Source organism: Onthophagus taurus, chromosome 1, assembly GCF_036711975.1.
Source record: "Onthophagus taurus isolate NC chromosome 1, IU_Otau_3.0, whole genome shotgun sequence".
Lineage (NCBI taxonomy): Eukaryota > Metazoa > Arthropoda > Insecta > Coleoptera > Scarabaeidae > Onthophagus > Onthophagus taurus.
The window spans coordinates 31,234,666-31,253,052 of record NC_091966.1 but is presented as its reverse complement, the minus strand read 5'-3'; the positions used below and the strand labels follow the sequence as shown (position 1 = coordinate 31,253,052).

At 32.0% G+C, this 18,387-nt stretch overlaps 1 protein-coding gene across 3 annotated transcripts in view; it reads left to right on the top strand.

Annotated features, from left to right (window-relative positions):
- The window catches only part of LOC111421251 (Protein furry), an 80,487-nt gene that overhangs the window by 42,899 nt on the left and 19,201 nt on the right, over nucleotides 1-18,387 (top strand). For all 3 annotated transcript variants that reach the window (XM_071199667.1, XM_071199666.1, XM_071199665.1), the window contains 2 exons: nucleotides 17,673-17,798; nucleotides 18,203-18,336. In XM_071199667.1, the coding sequence (XP_071055768.1) occupies nucleotides 17,673-17,798; nucleotides 18,203-18,336 (260 nt within the window). The remainder of the gene's footprint in view (nucleotides 1-17,672; nucleotides 17,799-18,202; nucleotides 18,337-18,387) is intronic.

The window sequence follows — 18,387 nt, the reverse complement described above, 5'->3', positions numbered from 1 at the left end:
TTCCCAACGGCATGGAGTATAAATAAATTATTGAATGATCGCTGAAAAGTTTAAACTATATTGGGGCACATTGTGAATTTATTGTCATATATTGTAGAATTAAATTAATTAAATGAAACCGCAGATCAGTTTCATTTCATCAGTGATTTAATTGGAAATTTGTTCATTTACCATAAAAAATTAATTAATAATTACTACTTAACATATTAACATATTACATATTGCAACTCTTTTTTCTTTGCTCTCTACAACTCAATATTACTCAATAGAAGCTGATTTTGGTTTATTCAACCATATTTGGTTTTTTAAAGTTTTCTTAGATTCTAATTGATACGGCAATTGATCATATTGAGGTTAATTACGATTTACTCGTTATCATGACGGATGCTCTTTTGAAAAGCACATTCTAAGGTGAAAAAAGAACACTTTAATCTAACGCTCTCTCAAATTGTCTAAGTGATCCAAAAAGGCAACACCATCAATTCTAGAGGGTAAAAAAGTAGACAGGGCATTCTCGGCGTTGCTATCAGCCCCAGGCGTATCGTGAAAAGGTCCCCTCCGTCGATATCCGCAACGACAGTCGTACCACAGTTCAATTATACCACCTCCGCCGTTCCTGACGCAACCAGTGTCCGTTACGTTAAAACCAGAATACGATTTAATTAAAGAAATACGTATTGAAATCCATACAGAAAAAAAGTAGAATCATTTTATGTCTATAGCAATCGTATAACTGATTTTGGAAAGATCGTTAATTCAATTCAATGAAAAAATTAACTATTGAACAACTAGGTTCCGAAAATAAGAATTGAAGACGTATAACAGTACTTCTGCAAAAATTATGCTGAAATTTAGAGTGTACTACAACGACACAATGTAAACTTATTGTCTGTCATAGATATCGTTGTTAAGCATGTGAAGGTTCAGGTCTCATCGACTTGACGATCGTGCATGTAATTCAACGCGTCATGCACTTGCCCGGCAAAACAAGGCAGATTGACCTATTGTGATGTGATTCTGTAGTCACTTAAAGTGCAATAACATCTTAAAATTGATGGTTTGCGAAAACGAGAAAATTTGCTAAAGGCAAGAGTTGTCAGTTAAAATGGATGCGAGAATGTAACATTGTTGCTAGAAAGAGTGAGACATGCTTTGTACTTCATGTTAAAAGTTATCTGTTTCAGCTATAATAATATTTGGTGTAATATTATCAGTACAAGATAATTCGACTTACAAGATAATCGTTATATGATTAGAACAATGATTATGACGTATTCAGTTTAACTGAATACATGATTTTACCCTGGAATTTATTCTCTGATTACATGGTATATTATAATAGAAGGTGGTGTTTTTGGTGTGCTTATAGGTGTTAGTGCATTTTCCCAGCATTGGAACATGAAATTAGTTTCCAGACATCGAAGTCTTTTGGGTAACACTTCTTTGCGAGAATCTTAATAATAGAGATAATCTACATATTTGCTCTAATAATTAGCTAATATATATTGTATTGTTAGCTTAATGATTGTATTGCTTTTATTAAATTTACTAGCTAATTGAGATACACGGTCGGTCATTACCATAACGATAAAAATTGTTAGTTTGGGGTGACTTTAACTCAACTACTAAATAGCTCGAAATTCCGATTACGGCAGTGTATGAGCTGACTTTTCTGCTAAGTCCACGTCAGTTTTTCTGGAAATTCTATGGTTTATCCATATTTATCGCTGATAATTCAAAACAAAGTAGTTGATGATAAATGATGAAAAATGTTTTATTATTGGAGATCGGTGGTTACACGTGTTTCGTACAAAAACGTTGCTCGTTTTCGGATAAACGTACACAACACCGAAAACAGAATTAGATCAATAATCGGCAACAACAACACCCCTACATGCAAAGTTGCAAAAATTAAACAGAAATACCTATATAATATTTTAACGGTAATTTGAATACAACATAAGAAATACATCTCGTTTTGAAAATAAAGTTATAAAAAATTCCTTTCTCTGAAATGGATTAAAATTAAAATCTACAACCTTGTGAGGTTATAAAAGGTTGTTAAAGGATGGATTACGCCAAACTTTAGCTTTCTGGGTTGAACGGATTATTTACAAAAAAATACATAATGCGCTTATTTGACATTTTTTAGAAATGAAGTTAAAAGAAATTTATTTCTCCGAAACGGTTTAGAATTGAGAAATAAAATTGTTTGGGATGAAAATAGAACAAGTGAGATTAGGTTGTATCAAATTTTAAGTTTCCTAGATATACAGTTTTGCTCATAAAAAATTTAATTTCATCAATTTTTATAAGACAGCTTTTGAAAATAAGTTTAAAATAGAAATCTTTTTCTGCGAAATGGATTGGAATTGCAGTTTGCAACTTTGTGAAGTTATAAAAGATTGTTAAAGGATGAGTTACACTAAATTTTAAGTTTCCGGGTTGAACGGATTGTTTATAAAAGAGTTTATAAACCGCTTATTTAAAATTTTCCATTTCTCTAAAGTAAAGTTAAAAGGATATTAAAAGTTAAAAGAAGCTTGAAAAGAAAATCTTTTAACGGAAAAGGATTGGAAATGAAATCTTCAACCTTGTGAGGTTATAAAAAATTTTGAGAGGATTGGTTTCCCCAAATTTTAAGTTTCCAGGTTGAACGAATTTTTTTATTGACTGCCGGGCTGAGGGGAGCGGCATCTCTCATCACCGCGAGCTATAAGATCTATTGTAACTTAAGCCCTTCAAAGGTTTAGGGCAAATGTTGGTTCTAGATGACCCTAGTATTGCTCCAAGGTCTTGTTCCTTTATGTCGGTGGAATTTTTCCTACAATTGTCTGTCTTAGGCGGCCTCTGGCGACGCATTCACGCAGTATATGTTCAGTAGTCTTTGACTCGTCGTTGCAAAGTTGACAAGTTTGATTCGCAGGTTGCCCAATGTGGAAGAGGTGGTATTTTAGGGGCACATGTCCGATCAGGAAGCATAAAACCTCATTGGCTTTGCTATGTGACACGGAGAGATCATACTCTTCGTCTGTCTGTGACTTGGAAGTATTTCTGTGATAAGATAGGTCGATGCTTAAAAATCCGGTTAAAGAATATTTATCTAAATATAATACACCTTTCTACAGTATTAAATTACTCAAGTATATGAACAAATCTATAGAAATGAACTTGTTCGAAGAATATTTTATACTAGAAAAGACTATTTTATATAAGAATAAATTAATAACAAGCTCATTTCTTCTGGTATCCTTTTCCTTTCTTGCTTGTGTTTGATTGTGTTTGCTTGCTTGGTTTTGCTGTATTATAAAGTTTCCACCTTCTTCATTTCACGTTTTTAAACTCTATTGTGGATGTTGTCAGTTTCATGTTCGAAACAATAAGCTATACTGGCCTCTTTACAACTTATTTATAATAAGCATGAAGCATGGAAATAGGTGAATGGTACCTCTGTTTTTTTTAATCAGGAGAACAAAATTTAATTATCAATTTTCGCCAGATATCTATACTATCTTCCTATCTTTGCAATGTTTTTGCAGGTTTGTATAAGCTAGTGGGTTTATTTAGATTCGCAAATAAATACATGTTTTTCCCAAGACTTCTGTAGAAAGTAATCTCTTAAAATTACCATTCTCTTTATGTAAACGTCATCTGACGATAATGTACAAGTTAACTGGGTGCACACTGTCAGTTTTTTGTTAAAGAAGTTTTGGCCGATATAAATCCTCTTCGATTCGTTTACAATTTTTATTATATACACTACATATTTTCTAGTATTATGGTGTAGAAGAAGATTTCTTTTCCCTCTTCATAATATGGGCGATTGTGTTTGTTCTCCAAGACTACCTTAGCCAGCTGTGCAATTTCTGTACTGTTTGATTCTAAATGTCATAAAATGTCATACAAAGAACTAGTATAAATACAACTATAGTCTTGTATCGGATATTGTTAAATACTTATGTTACATATTTAGTTCTGACAGATGAAATAGTGTATTAATATGAATTATAAATTGTCCATGTTAATATATCTATAAACAAGTGCTAAATTGCAGAATATTAACTTAAAACTTAATCATTATACTTTGTCATTAACATTTTTGCGTAAATTTATTCATATCTAATAAATGTACACAACGAAGAAAATTCGATCATATTATAAATGACTGAAACATTGTTTTTTTAAATTTTATTTTATTGGGAGCGAGTACTTTGTTACTACCCGTAGTAGTTCGTCGTTTGTGAATTATTAATGACTTGATTGTTAGGACGATTAATGATTCAGAGTGTCCGTAAGCTGACTAGGCTGTATTCGCGGCAATTTATCAGCCACATTATGTTGTCTTTGGCCTAATGACCTTTTAGTCCAGCATATTGTAACCTCATTACTTGTTGATTGTTGTATGTTGTGACAGTCGAAAATGAATCGATTTTGCTTAGAGAAAGCTTCACATCACTACTCGACTACTCCCTATTAATTCAGTTACCTGCTTTATTACTGGAAGTCAGATCATAATAGCAGCCGATTAGCTGTATAACAATCGTTTTATTCATAAAAGTTATAGCAATAACATCAGAATATTTTGAGTGTTAAATGCTAGGTGGTCAACATTGCCCCTTCTACATTAATCCAACGATAAATGTGCTTATAGATGATATCAATTATCTCGCTATTATTTTCATCCCAGTCTGCATTTGCTCACATTATAAGAGCACAGCTGAATCGTATGGATATGCATTAATATTCTTGCTGAAAAATATCTTCTGCGACTATCATAAAATATACCATTAACGTACTTATTGAACTTACTAATTAATATCTCCACCTAAAGTATAGTTGAAATTTTTTGAAGCTGGATTTATATTCTAAATTGAAACCAAAAGTTCATACTTAAAAATTATTCATAATTATAAGGGTAGCTCATTAAATATCCAAAAATGTCAACCTTAATTGAATGAAATCTAATTCAATTTTCATGCGCGTTGAACGTCGACTTTAATTAACTACCGCACAAAGAATTAAGTATTATTACTACCCAGTATTCAGCTACACAGATATTTTATCTATTAAAATCGTAAAAGCAAAGAAGTTGAGATGAACTATAATGTGTACTTTATAAGCTATGCTTCTCTGGTTACTTTGATTAAAAGAATTCGTGAAAAGAATTTCTTAAAGAACCCAATTTGTAAGAAGTAAAATTAATTATGATTACCGAGGGGTTATTATACAAATTTAGTACAAAATTTTAACATAACCTAAGCAAATTACGAACATTTAACTTGATAATTTAATTTTGGATTAGTATAAGCTTTTGGTGGGGACCGCAAGTTTTAATTGAAAATATAGTTGGTTGACCAAAACTGATGACGTATCTACAGATATCACCCTCGTTTCATTTCCGTGTAATCATTTTGCCCTGTGTAGATGAGAGTTTTAATGAAAACCAACGTTGATTGATCGTGTCGTGAACTTTTTAATTGGTTCGTTAATTATTCGCTTTATTCTTTTTAATGATAGGTCGTGATGGAAATCCTTTTCGTTTAAAATGCATCAATTTATTATAACAAATGAAGTGTGATTAGAACATCAATCTTGAGGGTTATTTTTAAGTATTTTTTTTTACTTTAAAAATAATAAAAGTGACGACTTGGTAAATGTCATTAATTTCCAATTCATCACCTTGATATGCATATTATCGATTTTCGGATAACCTGTCTGTAGCACTTGTAACACTTAATAACCGATTTGATTGGAAGGATGAAATGGTTATCAACGGTGTCAATTTACTAATTGATTAAGCATTTTTAAAAAGCTCGTTATCAGAAAAAGTAGAACAAAAAAATGATGTTAAGTTAGAACAAAAAAGGGTCAATTAAAGTGGTTGTAATAGAACGAATTGTAATTAATGAGGATTTTCCTTCATCAATCCTTTGTACGTTGCCGCTTTTCGCGTAATTTGCGATAAATTTAACTTTAACCTGACTTAATATAATTAATAATAGGAGCTAGTACAACACTGAGCTTTGAAACTATAAATTAAACTTTTCCCGGATTTTATCATTACTAATTTTTTTATTATTCCATTTTCCGATTTATGTCCCCCAGGTTAAAGATAACCCACTGATAGAAGGTAATTGGGATGGATATATGATCGCATGATCGTTTACCAAACAATTTGTGTACATAATAACAGCTGATACAATAATTGACGTCGTTCTTGTGTGTAATATACAGATTACATTTATGCATACATGTCTTCATACTAATGCATAATAATGAACCTTTAGCGTTTGTTGTTTATTAATGTATGGAGATGATTTAATATACAGGTGTCCTAGAAATTAACCCATTTTGTCCCTAATTTATTAATTAAGAATCTTATTTGAAACACGATGTTAGAATGACATTTCTTTTTTTAAAACATTTTTTTCGAAATTCTTAACATTTTCATAACGTATATATTGATGTGATAAAAAATGAACGTCCACTAATTAAAGGATATTAAAATGTTTCAATAACTATGTAATATTGTAATATACATTGAGTATATATTGATTCAAGAATTGCTTGCGTAACTATGTCAATACACTCAAAGGTTTACTAAGGTTACAAAGACCAGGGAAGTATAATTACTGTTGATTTATATTGCTTCAAAGCCCATAGCTTCCTAAATTACCTGCTACAATCACTGTAAATTCCGTAAATGTTACTGTTGATGTACATGAATACAAAAAGTTTTATTCGTTTATTCTCAATACTTCCTTGGAAAATGTCTTAGTTTTTAATTATTTAGTAATACATGTATGTGACATGAATAATGAAACAAATCAATTTAGACGAGACAGACAATAACAAACTTAAAAACGGTATTACATAAGTATTACAAAAGTTTTCAGATTGACGAAAACTTTTATCTACAAAAACTACGCATTCTAGTTAAAGTCCGTCTAATACAATATTGCCTCTGATATTGATAGTGTCACACTACCCTTTTGTCTAGTGAAACAAAGAGTTTGTTTAGTCTTAAAGATTGAATTTTCTTCTTCTTCCTTCTGTATTTAGGCTTAACTGCCTAAAATTCTCCTAATCGTTTGGAAGGTTGTCGCTCCATCATCTTCTAGGTCTTCTAATGCTTTTTCGTCCTGATAGTTATTTGTCCCGTGGTATTTTTACAATTCGTTCTTCTGTCATTCGGTCGATATGCTCATTCAATTTCTTCTTTCTGTCCAATACCCAATCATTGATGTTATCTATCCTGCAAGCCTGTCGGATGTTCTCACTTCTTTCTCTGTTTATCAATGTTTTCTAAATTATTCTATGCACCATTTTCATTTATGTAGTTTCTAGCCTTCTTTTTGTTTTTGATGTTTCTGGTCGAGTCTCTGCTGCATATGTTAATATAGGTGTAATTGCGGCCTCGTATATCCGGGCTTTGGCTTCAGTTCTAATATAAGATATAGAATACAAGATTGTGCACATATATTCTTGCATTAAGATCAATATAGGTTTAATTACATATTAAGAACTCCGAAACTTCAAACAAATTCTTATCTGGTGTTAATGCTGACGTTATCTAGAAGACACAACATCGGTGGCATGATTGGATTGGGTTTCAACTGGGAGAAATACGAAATACATAATATGTCTTGGACATAACTGTGTAAAGATAACAGAGTTGGTAATAATCTATCAAAGCTTTCGAAATAAACTGAATATAATATCACTCATTTGAAGAATTCTGGTTAAATTATTTGTAATAGATTTGAGCCTATAACTAGGAAGCTGTACCGAGACAGCCCTCTTACGATAAATATATGGAGAAGGGAAAATATGCTTTGTTGGCCTATGTAATCCTTAATGAAATAAAAGTAAGTTTTACGATGATGATTGTTTATTTTATTTGTTTCGGTGCGACAATTGTTTCGACCAATATGGTCTTCTTCTTAGGCACGACGTCAAAAGAGATTAGATGTTGAGACGGAGAAATAAAGTTGATTCAGTAATAGGTTTATAAAAACGGTCGCAAAGGGGTTGTGTACATTTTAATTGATACATTTTCTCGAATCGGAACGTTGTTTACATTAAAGTTTGTTAAATGAAATTTGAAAACACGTTGAAAAGTGAGGTTATAAGTTTTAAACAAGGATCATCGTAAAAAGAAACAAAAAAGTTAAGAAAACAAAAAGATGAATTGTTAAATGAAAAGAACAAAAATTAAGAAAAAACTATGAAAAAATATAATTAAAAGTGAAACGGTACTTTTCCGTGAGGCGCAAAAGTCCGACTGTCGGACTGTCGGTTTGTTAAATTTCATTTAACAAACTTTAATGTAAACAACGTTCCGATTCGAGAAAATGTATCAATTAAAATGTACACAACCCCTTTGCGACCGTTTTTATAAACCAATTACTGAATCAACTTTATTTCTCCGTCTCAACATCTAATCTCTTTTGACGTCGTGCCTAAGAAGAAGACCATATTGGTCGAAACAATTGTCGCACCGAAACAAATAAAATAAACAATCATCATCGTAAAACTTACTTTTATTTCATTATCCACACTACGATGAAACTGGAATCCCAAATCGCTAAAATATGTAATCCTTCTTCAGACTTCCGGCTCCTCGTTACCAACTTTGATAATTTGACCCCCAAATATGTGAAATCATTCACTTTATCCAGGTTAGTATCCCCGATGGTTAGATTTTGCAGAATTCTGCCTGAGCGTGTTTGAGTTAAAACTTTGGTTTTCTCTTCATTTATTGGATAGACCCACTTGAAGACAATGCTCGAGACATTGTCTTAAAGTTCGATAAATATTTCCTTCGCTTTCGTTATTGCTCTTCCCATTATATTAATGTCGTCAGCACATGCTGCTATTTGGAAAGACTTATTATTCAAGGTGTTTGAAGAGAACCGGGCCAATCCATCATCTTGTTTCAATCCTTGTGTAATTTAGAATGGGTATGTCATTACAGTCTGTATTCTGACATATGCTGTTGTATCCGTCGTTGTAGTTTTCACTAATTTGATGCTGTGCATCATAGCTTACTGGTGTCGTCTCTGTCTGCTATGGGCTTTACCCCTGAGTGCGTTACTTGGTTTAGATCATACCTTTCTCAACGTTTCTTTTGTGTGCGTGACACTTCATCTTCTTCTTCTGTGTTTCAAAGTCATAGTGGTGTGCCTCAGGGAAGTGTATTGGGTCCATTACTCTTTTCAATTTTTATAAACAGTGTTACCAAATTCATTTCATGCAACTATCATTTATATGCGGATGATCTTCAAATCTATACATCAACAACTGTGAATGAGCTCCCGGTATCCATGGCGCGGCTTAATGATGATCTGTCCAGGATACTTCACTGGTCTAAATGTTTTGGCCTGAGTTTAAATATTGCCAAGACGCAAGCTATAGCATTCGGCTCAAAACCTTTACTTGCAAAATTTTACTCTTCCAATGATACGCAACTGATACTCGGTGACAATGTTATACATTTCACCAATACGGTCAAAAACTTGGGGGTGACAATGGACTCAGCGCTGTCTTGGCGGTATCAGATTCAGTCTGTTTGTAGGAAGGTCTATTTTTGTTTTCATTCTTTGCGTAAACTTGGTTGTTTTCTTCCCCTTGCTGTCCGTCGTAATCTCTGTTACTCATTAATACTGCCCCACATAGATTATGCTGATGCTGTGTATCCCGACCTGGCAATTACCCTCCGTAACAAATTAGAAAGATTGCAGAACAACTGTCTACGCTTTATTTTTGACCTGGGTAAGTACGACCATGTTACGCAATATCTTAATCACCTTCAAATGTTGACTGTCGAAAAGCGCAGATCATTCCGTATACTGACAACGCTGTATAAGATACTTTCTTCTCGGACCCCAGGATACTTGTACACGAACTTTCAATTCATGTCGTCTCGCGGTCTGCCTACTAGAGCACAGTCTGATACGTTACTCATATTTCCCAATCATCGCACCGAGAGATATCATGGATCTTTCACGGTGCAGGCTATAAAGCTTTGGAATAGTTTACGCATGGAAATACGCAACATTCGTAGTTTTCTGACATTTAAGGTCTGCTTAAGGGATTATCTATTATCATTACAATTATCGGAATCTAACTATTGATATCGCCTGCTTCTCTCCTCTTTTCTTTCTCTTCCTCTCTATCAACTGTGCTCGTTGTGTTGTTTTGCCTCTTTGCTCTTTTTCTTCTTTTTGCTTAAACGTTGAATTATTTATATAGCCATATTGATTTTTTTTTACATACGTTGCTGGTTGGGTCTTTTGGAAGACATCGCCTTTGGCGATAAACTGACCTTTTGTCAACATTCATTACTTATTCATTTATGTATACATATATATTATTTTTCTCTTGTATTAACTATGTGGCAATAAACTTATTATTATTATTAATCTGGTAAATTTTATGGGTATTCCGAATTCGTTCATAATGTCATATCCTATCACTTTTTATGAAGTTATAGGCTTGCCGAAAGTTTACGAAAATGTGGCTTACATCAATGTCGAATTCCCATATGCGTCTCAGCATCTCTTTGACGTCAAATAGCTGGTCAATAGTGGATCTGCCTGGCCTGAAACCTGCTTCATAATCACCAATGGAGGACATCATTGGTATATCATCGTGTATTATCTGTATTCCTTTGTTGAGTATGCCTGTGAATACTTTATACGCTGTACGCAGTGGGAGATTCCGCGATAGTTTTTGCTTGTCAATCTCCTTTTTTATGAATTGGTATGATAACGCCCTTGTTCCAGTCCTGGAGGATCTTTTCTTCCTTCCATAATATGTTAACTATTAAAGTGTAAAATTGTTCGAATAGTTTTTCCCCGGTTTTTTATATAGTTCTATAGCTATTCCATCAAATCCAAACGATTTGATTTGGGCTTGCAGAGTTAACTTCTGGGTTGTCTGGGTTTCCGAGAAATTGTTGGAAATATTCTTGCCACGCTTTTTTGGTGTTTGCCAAATCTGCGATTATATACCCAGTTTTGTCTCATCAATGTAGTGTTGTGTTCCTTTCAGTTGTTTTATGTACTTGTATGCATTTATGGGGTAATTATCTTTAATATTTCATTACATCTCTTCTACCTGATTATTCCAATATTGTCGTTTCTTTCTTCTACATTTATCAGATTTTTTAAGTTTTGTAAGTTTATAAGTAGGTAATCGTTTTTAAATAAGTTTATAAAATATAAAATTTATATCACAAATTTATTTTATAACTTAAAACTTGTAATGAGGTTTCTTTGAAACTATAATACCAAATTAATGGTTAATAACCAAACTAAAATTAGACCTGATCATAAATCCAAGCTTAATATCTTAATCCACTTGATCTTGTATCTTGGCGATAATTGTTGGATCGTAAATTTTAAGTATCTATAAAATTCGAACAGGACTTTTAATCGTCTCGTTAAACAAAAAGATAATTTAGTATTCTATTTTGATCTCATTTGCCTAATAATAAATAACTCATTTTTATACACGTAAAAAGTAAATCCGATCAATTAGCGTTTATGTCACCATTATAGATATAAAAAAATCGTTTCATATGATTCAACGTGTGGGTAGAGACACACCAATAAAGTTTTATGTTTTATTGTTTATATCGCGTGTAACTTTTAGCTAACCGTGTGACCGTCTGTTTCGAAATGGCGCGAAACGTAATCTTATTTTACGACAGGAACAGAGCGCCTTCACCACCATTGCTGCTACTGCTGCAAAGTAAATAAATACGAGCCAATTTCATTGTGTTGGACATTTGTGACCGAAACTAAATAAAACAGTGGGGGTTATTTATAAACATTTTCTTGAACGTCATCATCCTCCGGATATTTTTCATCAATGACGCACAACACAATAGGTTTCTGTGATTAATCTCTTCAAGTTGTTTCTTTGTAAAATATAAAGGGTGCGAAAATAAAGGGTGACGAGCTATTAGTATTGTTTTTTTAGGGATCACAAAAATACGACAAAACTAAACAAACTTTTTGGTTGATTTTTATGGAGAGCAAAGCTTTGTTATAAAAGAAATACAGACAAAAAATAATTGGATTTTTCAACGCTGTTTATTAATTATACGATTTGATTTCAGAGTATTCCAACATTGTTCGGTCGGAATAGATAGATTAGTTTTTTTCTATTTCTCTATTCAATTTCAATTCTATTCACCCTTTATTTTTTGCCACACTTCAATACGTTTCAGTTTTATTTTCTAATTTGCAATGGTTTAAACTACTTTTTTTCATTTAAAAAATGTTCGTTTTTAATTTGTAAATTAAATTGGTATGAAAATACCTTCTTGAATTGAAAAATAGGTTAATTTGAAAAACAATTACTCAATTTTCCATATTTATTTTCTGCTATTATTTTAGTTCTGATAAAATAATATTGGTTTGTTGTATATATTTCATTTTCCAATCCATTATATCTTTGTTAATTATTTTGGTATACGTTATTTCTAAATTTCAGCAATAAACGTTGCAACACGTTATTTCTACAACTTTGATTATATTAGTAACTTTTGCAAAGAGCATATTGATTTTTAAACGGAAGAAAATTGAGAAACTACGAAGTTGGATGATGATTCTGATTTAAATCAACATTGCAATTAATTCTTGTCTAAACATATTTGTAAACAACCTTAAGAATAAATGAGTAGTCAGAAGAAAAGTGAATCAACTCCTTTTAAATCCTGGCGAATTAAGTCATTAGCTTATAAATTAGCTTGCCAACATAGTACACTAATAAGCTGTTAATTGAAAATTTGTTCACTAAAAAAGTGGACCAAGTCCAGATAACATAAGATTCTGTGATAAAGTCCACTAAGTCTAGTTATGAACGAAATTTGTACCATGTACAAATTATTGTACAAGTTGAAATATGAACCCGAAATCTATGTATATAATGAAACAGAGAAAAATAGGAGTCTGCACGAAATATTCGTTGTAAACGACAACACTAAAACTTGTAGTGAAATAACGTTGTACTGCGATAGCTGCGGAGACCATAATCGAAATATTAATTTTCAGTGCAATTGTTAAATCTGTGTAACGAGCAGTGTATCACAGACAATTTGATATGACATTCATGGTATCTAAACCTTAATATCTGCCAAATAACGTAACTTTCGGAGTCTGACACATAAATACGCGAAACATTATGATAGTTGGTAACCACGATTCTTCAAAATCTACTTGTTCAATTGTGCTCAAGCTTTGTATACATATTTAATCGCATACCTGGTTTTCGTCTGAACTAGAACCAAGTCAAAATGTTCATTATTGTTAATTCTACAGCCTTCTAAAATATAAATACACACAAGTATACAAAATACAATTGATTCTATTTCTGTTTGCTTTAGATAAGCAGAACGGCCATAATCATGGTTACCATGAAGAATGACGTGTTTTTATATTGTTGTAAAAGGTCTACTTTGAAATATTAAAAGGTATTATAATGTTAATTGATATATTTGAATATTGAACACGTGAAATTTGACTACTACTACTGCTTTTTTATCAATGATATGATGACAATCCTGGTGAATCATAGGTTGTTATAGAAATCTCTCTATATGCCACGGTCCCTCGCTGCATTTCTCATTTGTGAAATTGACAGTTTGTTGATTTCTCTTTCAATTATTCTCTTCTATATCATTTTGGGTCTTCCACATGTCTTGGCCCAAAGAGGATTCCATTCTAGAACTCTAGACCAGGTAGATTTATGTCTCCTCATAGCGTATCCAATCCACTTGCACTTTCGCCGTTGTACTTCTTTGTTTCCACTAGATTGCTCAATCATTTCCTATAACTCGTTATTTGAAATAACTCGTGGCCACAATATGTTGTGGTGTAGTATGTATCGCAGGCATTTGTTGATGAATACTAGTGATTGAACGGATATCTGGCAACTATCCGGTATCCGGCCGGATATTTACCAAATCCACCATTCACAGGAATTAGTATCTCTTTTAGGTGTTGGACAGTGTAGATAATAATCAAGTTCAACCCCAATAGGACTTTTATCATTGAATACAACTTTATTTATCATTAGCAACCTCATTGTAACAATCCCAATACGATATATAAAATCGCTTCTTGCAGTTTCGTCTAGTTTTCTTATTTTCGCTGGTAATTCATCATCACATTTATTACTAACAGAACTGTCGCTGTTATCACTTTCGGTTATTAATTAAAGTATCCTCTTTTTAATGCAAAAGCCGTTTTGAAAAATCACTTTTAGTTCTTAAGAAATAAATTTTTGAAATATTCGACAATTTTTCGAATTTTGCAATTTTCGTCGATTAAGTTATAAAAATTCGTATAAAATCCAGTTTTTTTAATATTAGTATGAAAATTTCCCAAAGTGTTAATAAAAGTGTTTTCTTTCCAATGAACCAACCCATTTTGAAAAATAACTTTTAGTTTTTGAGAAAACAATATTTAAAGTTTTGATAAAATTTTCGATGTTGCAATTTTCATCGATAACTTTCAAAATTCGCTATAAAATTCATTTCTTGAAGGATCCTTGTGGAAATATCACCAATTATTAATTAAAGTATCATATTTTTAGATTTGCTTCGTTAGTTAAATCAGCATCAAAAAAGTTCATTTTGTATCTTGGATCCAAATATATCTTATAAGCTTTCTTATTAATTTCATTATCATTCAAATATCGCAATAATGTGGCAATATAGGGTATCACTTCAAAAATGCACTAGAAATTATAACCATAATGGCCGGATAGATATGCCGGATATCCGGCCGAAGGGAGTGCCGAATATCCGGTATCCGGCTTTTCGCAAAATCACTATCCGTTCCATCACTAATGAATACCAATTTGAATTCAAATTTGACACTCAATTCAAAATGATAAATTTGTATAGAATGCAGTTATCTCTATGTCAACTAGATTCACTTTCTTCTTCAAAAAAGCTTCATACTTCATATTAAACACTACATACAAAATTCTTTTTACCGAATTTGAAATCTGTGCTGGAGGATTTAGTAGACCATTTAGTATGTCTCAGTATGTCTGTGATTTCTCTAGATGATTTTAACTCTGCATGTTTATATTTTCGGAAGAATTTTGTTGTTTCTTTAGAGTTCTTCACATTACTACTTGATTTTACTCTTTTACTACTTGATTTGAGTCTTTTACAACTAATTTCTCTTGTTAACAGTGAAAACCCAGCGCTGAATATGCAAATATTTTACGTAGAAATTTGTATTAAATATCTCAATTCTTTAGGATTTGCATGCATGACATTATGTCCTTTCTTGATGTGTGATTGCTTTTGTCAGCCAGAATAAGATTCCAAGATTAATTCGATATAGTTATAATAAATCAATATTGAATAAATCAACTCATAACTAAACGTAATTAAAACTCTATACAACCAAGTATTGAAATGGTTATATAAATGGAGACTTACTCCCAATCCAGGAAAATTCCAAGTCATGGAATCGGAAATTGCGATTGAATTTAATGTCTACTATCGGGATTTTTTCCCATTTACTAGAGACTAAAATGACTTTTTACTGTCTTTGAAATAAAAAACCTTGCCTGCTTAAATGCTTTTTTGTCTAGAAGTACCAAAAATAAATAAAGCTTCAATTAACCGCGATCTCAACCTAATTCTAAATAGAATATTTGTTACTTGCTTTATTGCAAAGTTTAATAAAACACAATTTTCAATTCCTTTGTGATATTAACTGAACTGAAACTACGAACTTGTATCGATTATAGAACAAAGTGATTGAAACTTGACGCTCTTGGGGTTTTACTTAGAAACAATTAGAGTCCAATTTTGCGGTGAGCAAACTTGCTCTATTAACTTACGTGATGAAAAAGGCGTTTTGAAAATCATTTTAAATATAAATGATGATTTACAATAGCAAAGTAACAACACAAGTGCTCGTGAAGTGGCATTTTAAATTGTGTTTATCCGGTGATTATTTCTTATATGTGGAACAGCCACAGGAAGGGTTCATTACTTTCTATTGATATAATGGCAAAATGAACATCTTGGCATATCTTGTATTTGTCGATCTGGAGAGAGCCTTCGTTCTATAAAGATGATAGATGTTAGAAATATATGCGCTATTCTAAACATTTATAAGAATCCTGAGAGTGCATTAAAGTAAAGAAACAAAATTTTTTAAAACCATTCCCAGGGACCATGTCACAAAAAGGTCACGCTAAATCTATTTCAAATGTACATCCAAGAAGCTTTGAAGAATTTGAGACAAAAATGCGCGGATATGAGGATAGAGATCGGTAATCAATGATTATATGTTATAAAATAAGTGGAGGAATATGAGGAGTGGAGGTTGAAGATGAACATTCACGAAATGGAATATATGTATATAAGGCGGAAAGATGTGGAAGATCCAGTCCTGCAACTAAGAGAAATAAAACAATGTTAGGAATATAAATTCCACGACAGTAAAATAGCCAAGGAATAAACATCGGGTAGGGATATGACAAACAGGGTGCAGATAGGCTAGATTTCTTTAAGGTAGATTTTGAAGAACTCGTCCTGAGACTTATTCTTCATTACATACTTTTTAAAGGTAATAAGTAATAAGTCTTGATTTGCCAACGGAAAATTAACTAGTCCATATAGCATATAGATAAATCGCTTTGCTATTAATGCATCTTTGATGTTTATTTAAAACGAGTATAATCGTGATAATAATTAAGTGTAATTACTTCGTCAGAAATGATGGCAACATAACAGGTTGTGAACTCATTCCAGAAATACAGATGCAAGGCAATGAAATAAACCTCGAATTACTAATCGATAAGGGCTCCAACCATAATAGAATCCCCTCTAGCGATAATAACTACAGAGTGTAAATTTTGAAATTTGGTTGATCGTATTTTTGTACTCCAAGACGCATAAATGTGGCGCATAAATATAATAAACGTTACATTTTTTCACTCCACTAAATCCGAGTTAATAAAGATAGAGTTGAAGCGAAATAAGATACTTTGAACGTGACTCGAGGTATATCGGTATGTAAGCAATGTAATATCTGGCGTTACAAACAGCCTGGAAATAGCATTTTTACAGTTGACATCTCTTTGGCATGAAAATGTATTAATATCTACTATAACTTTTAGAATTATAACGCGTTCGTTTAAAAATTTTTCAAGTTCTTTGAAAGATCTCAATAAGTTCCGAATGACCTCTCCAACTCTGTTACGGACATCGAATTTTCGAACAATCAAGTAAATGGGAAGACAATTCCAATGTTCTACGGAGATTCCAAGGAATTAAATGCTTCGAAAGACTTCTAATCTCCTCCACTATCCGTTTTAACTTTAAAGATAGATTACTTTTGAAAACTTCACGGTGAAAATACTCTAATTACAGGTAGTACAGTTGTAATAATAGTCTTTCAACTAAGGATTCATCCGAATAATTATACATTTGAAATGATCTCAAAATTGTATTTATTCATGGAAGTTCACACATGAGCAAAACTTAATACAAATAAAGTTACTAAAATAAAGCAATTTCTGAGTTATGGCGTACGTCTATTTAATTGGAGCTTTTGTGATTTTATTACATGTGTATTTAATTCAGGTGCCCCTATAAAATATATTAACATATTATTCTTTAATTTCAGCTGAAGGAGATAAAGGAAGAAGCACTTTAGATACTTTATTGGCAACAACTTATTGTAGATCGCAATTTTATTTATCAGGACAATTAGCTCAACTACATCCGGAATTAACGATGCCAATGTTCTCAGGTAAGAACTTTTCAACTTCAATCGAATTTCCCGATTTGAAATTCTCGTAACAAAGTTTTTAAATCAATACACTTCTAACGTACATCTAAGTGAAAAAGGAGTGCATCGTGTGCGTTCACTTTAATTCGGATATAAAATTTCATAGATGGGAGTAATATCTTTTGAAATAAAAATTTTATTGTGTTCCACATAAATTTATTTAGTGTTTTACGATAAATTCAATAAGCAATTTTTTTGCTTTATTTTTCTTGGCAGATTCGCCTAATTTCTCGATACTAATTATCATTAAACTGATGTTTTTTAAATATTTAAAATTAACACATCGTTTTGTTTGATCTCGGAGTTATAACACATCCATTTTATTTTTTTACCTTTCCCATATTCATGTATATTTTTTTTACTAGAAATAACCCATCGTTTTCAAACTGCCAGGCCGGAAGTTCGACAGCTTCTCCTTCAATATTTACTACCTTGGTTACATAACATGGAATTAGTCGATCCGAATGTTCCACCGACAAATTTAATGTTTTATTACCAGGTTAGTTTGAATTTAAAGAAATATAAAACGATGTTGGAGATTTTAATAAAC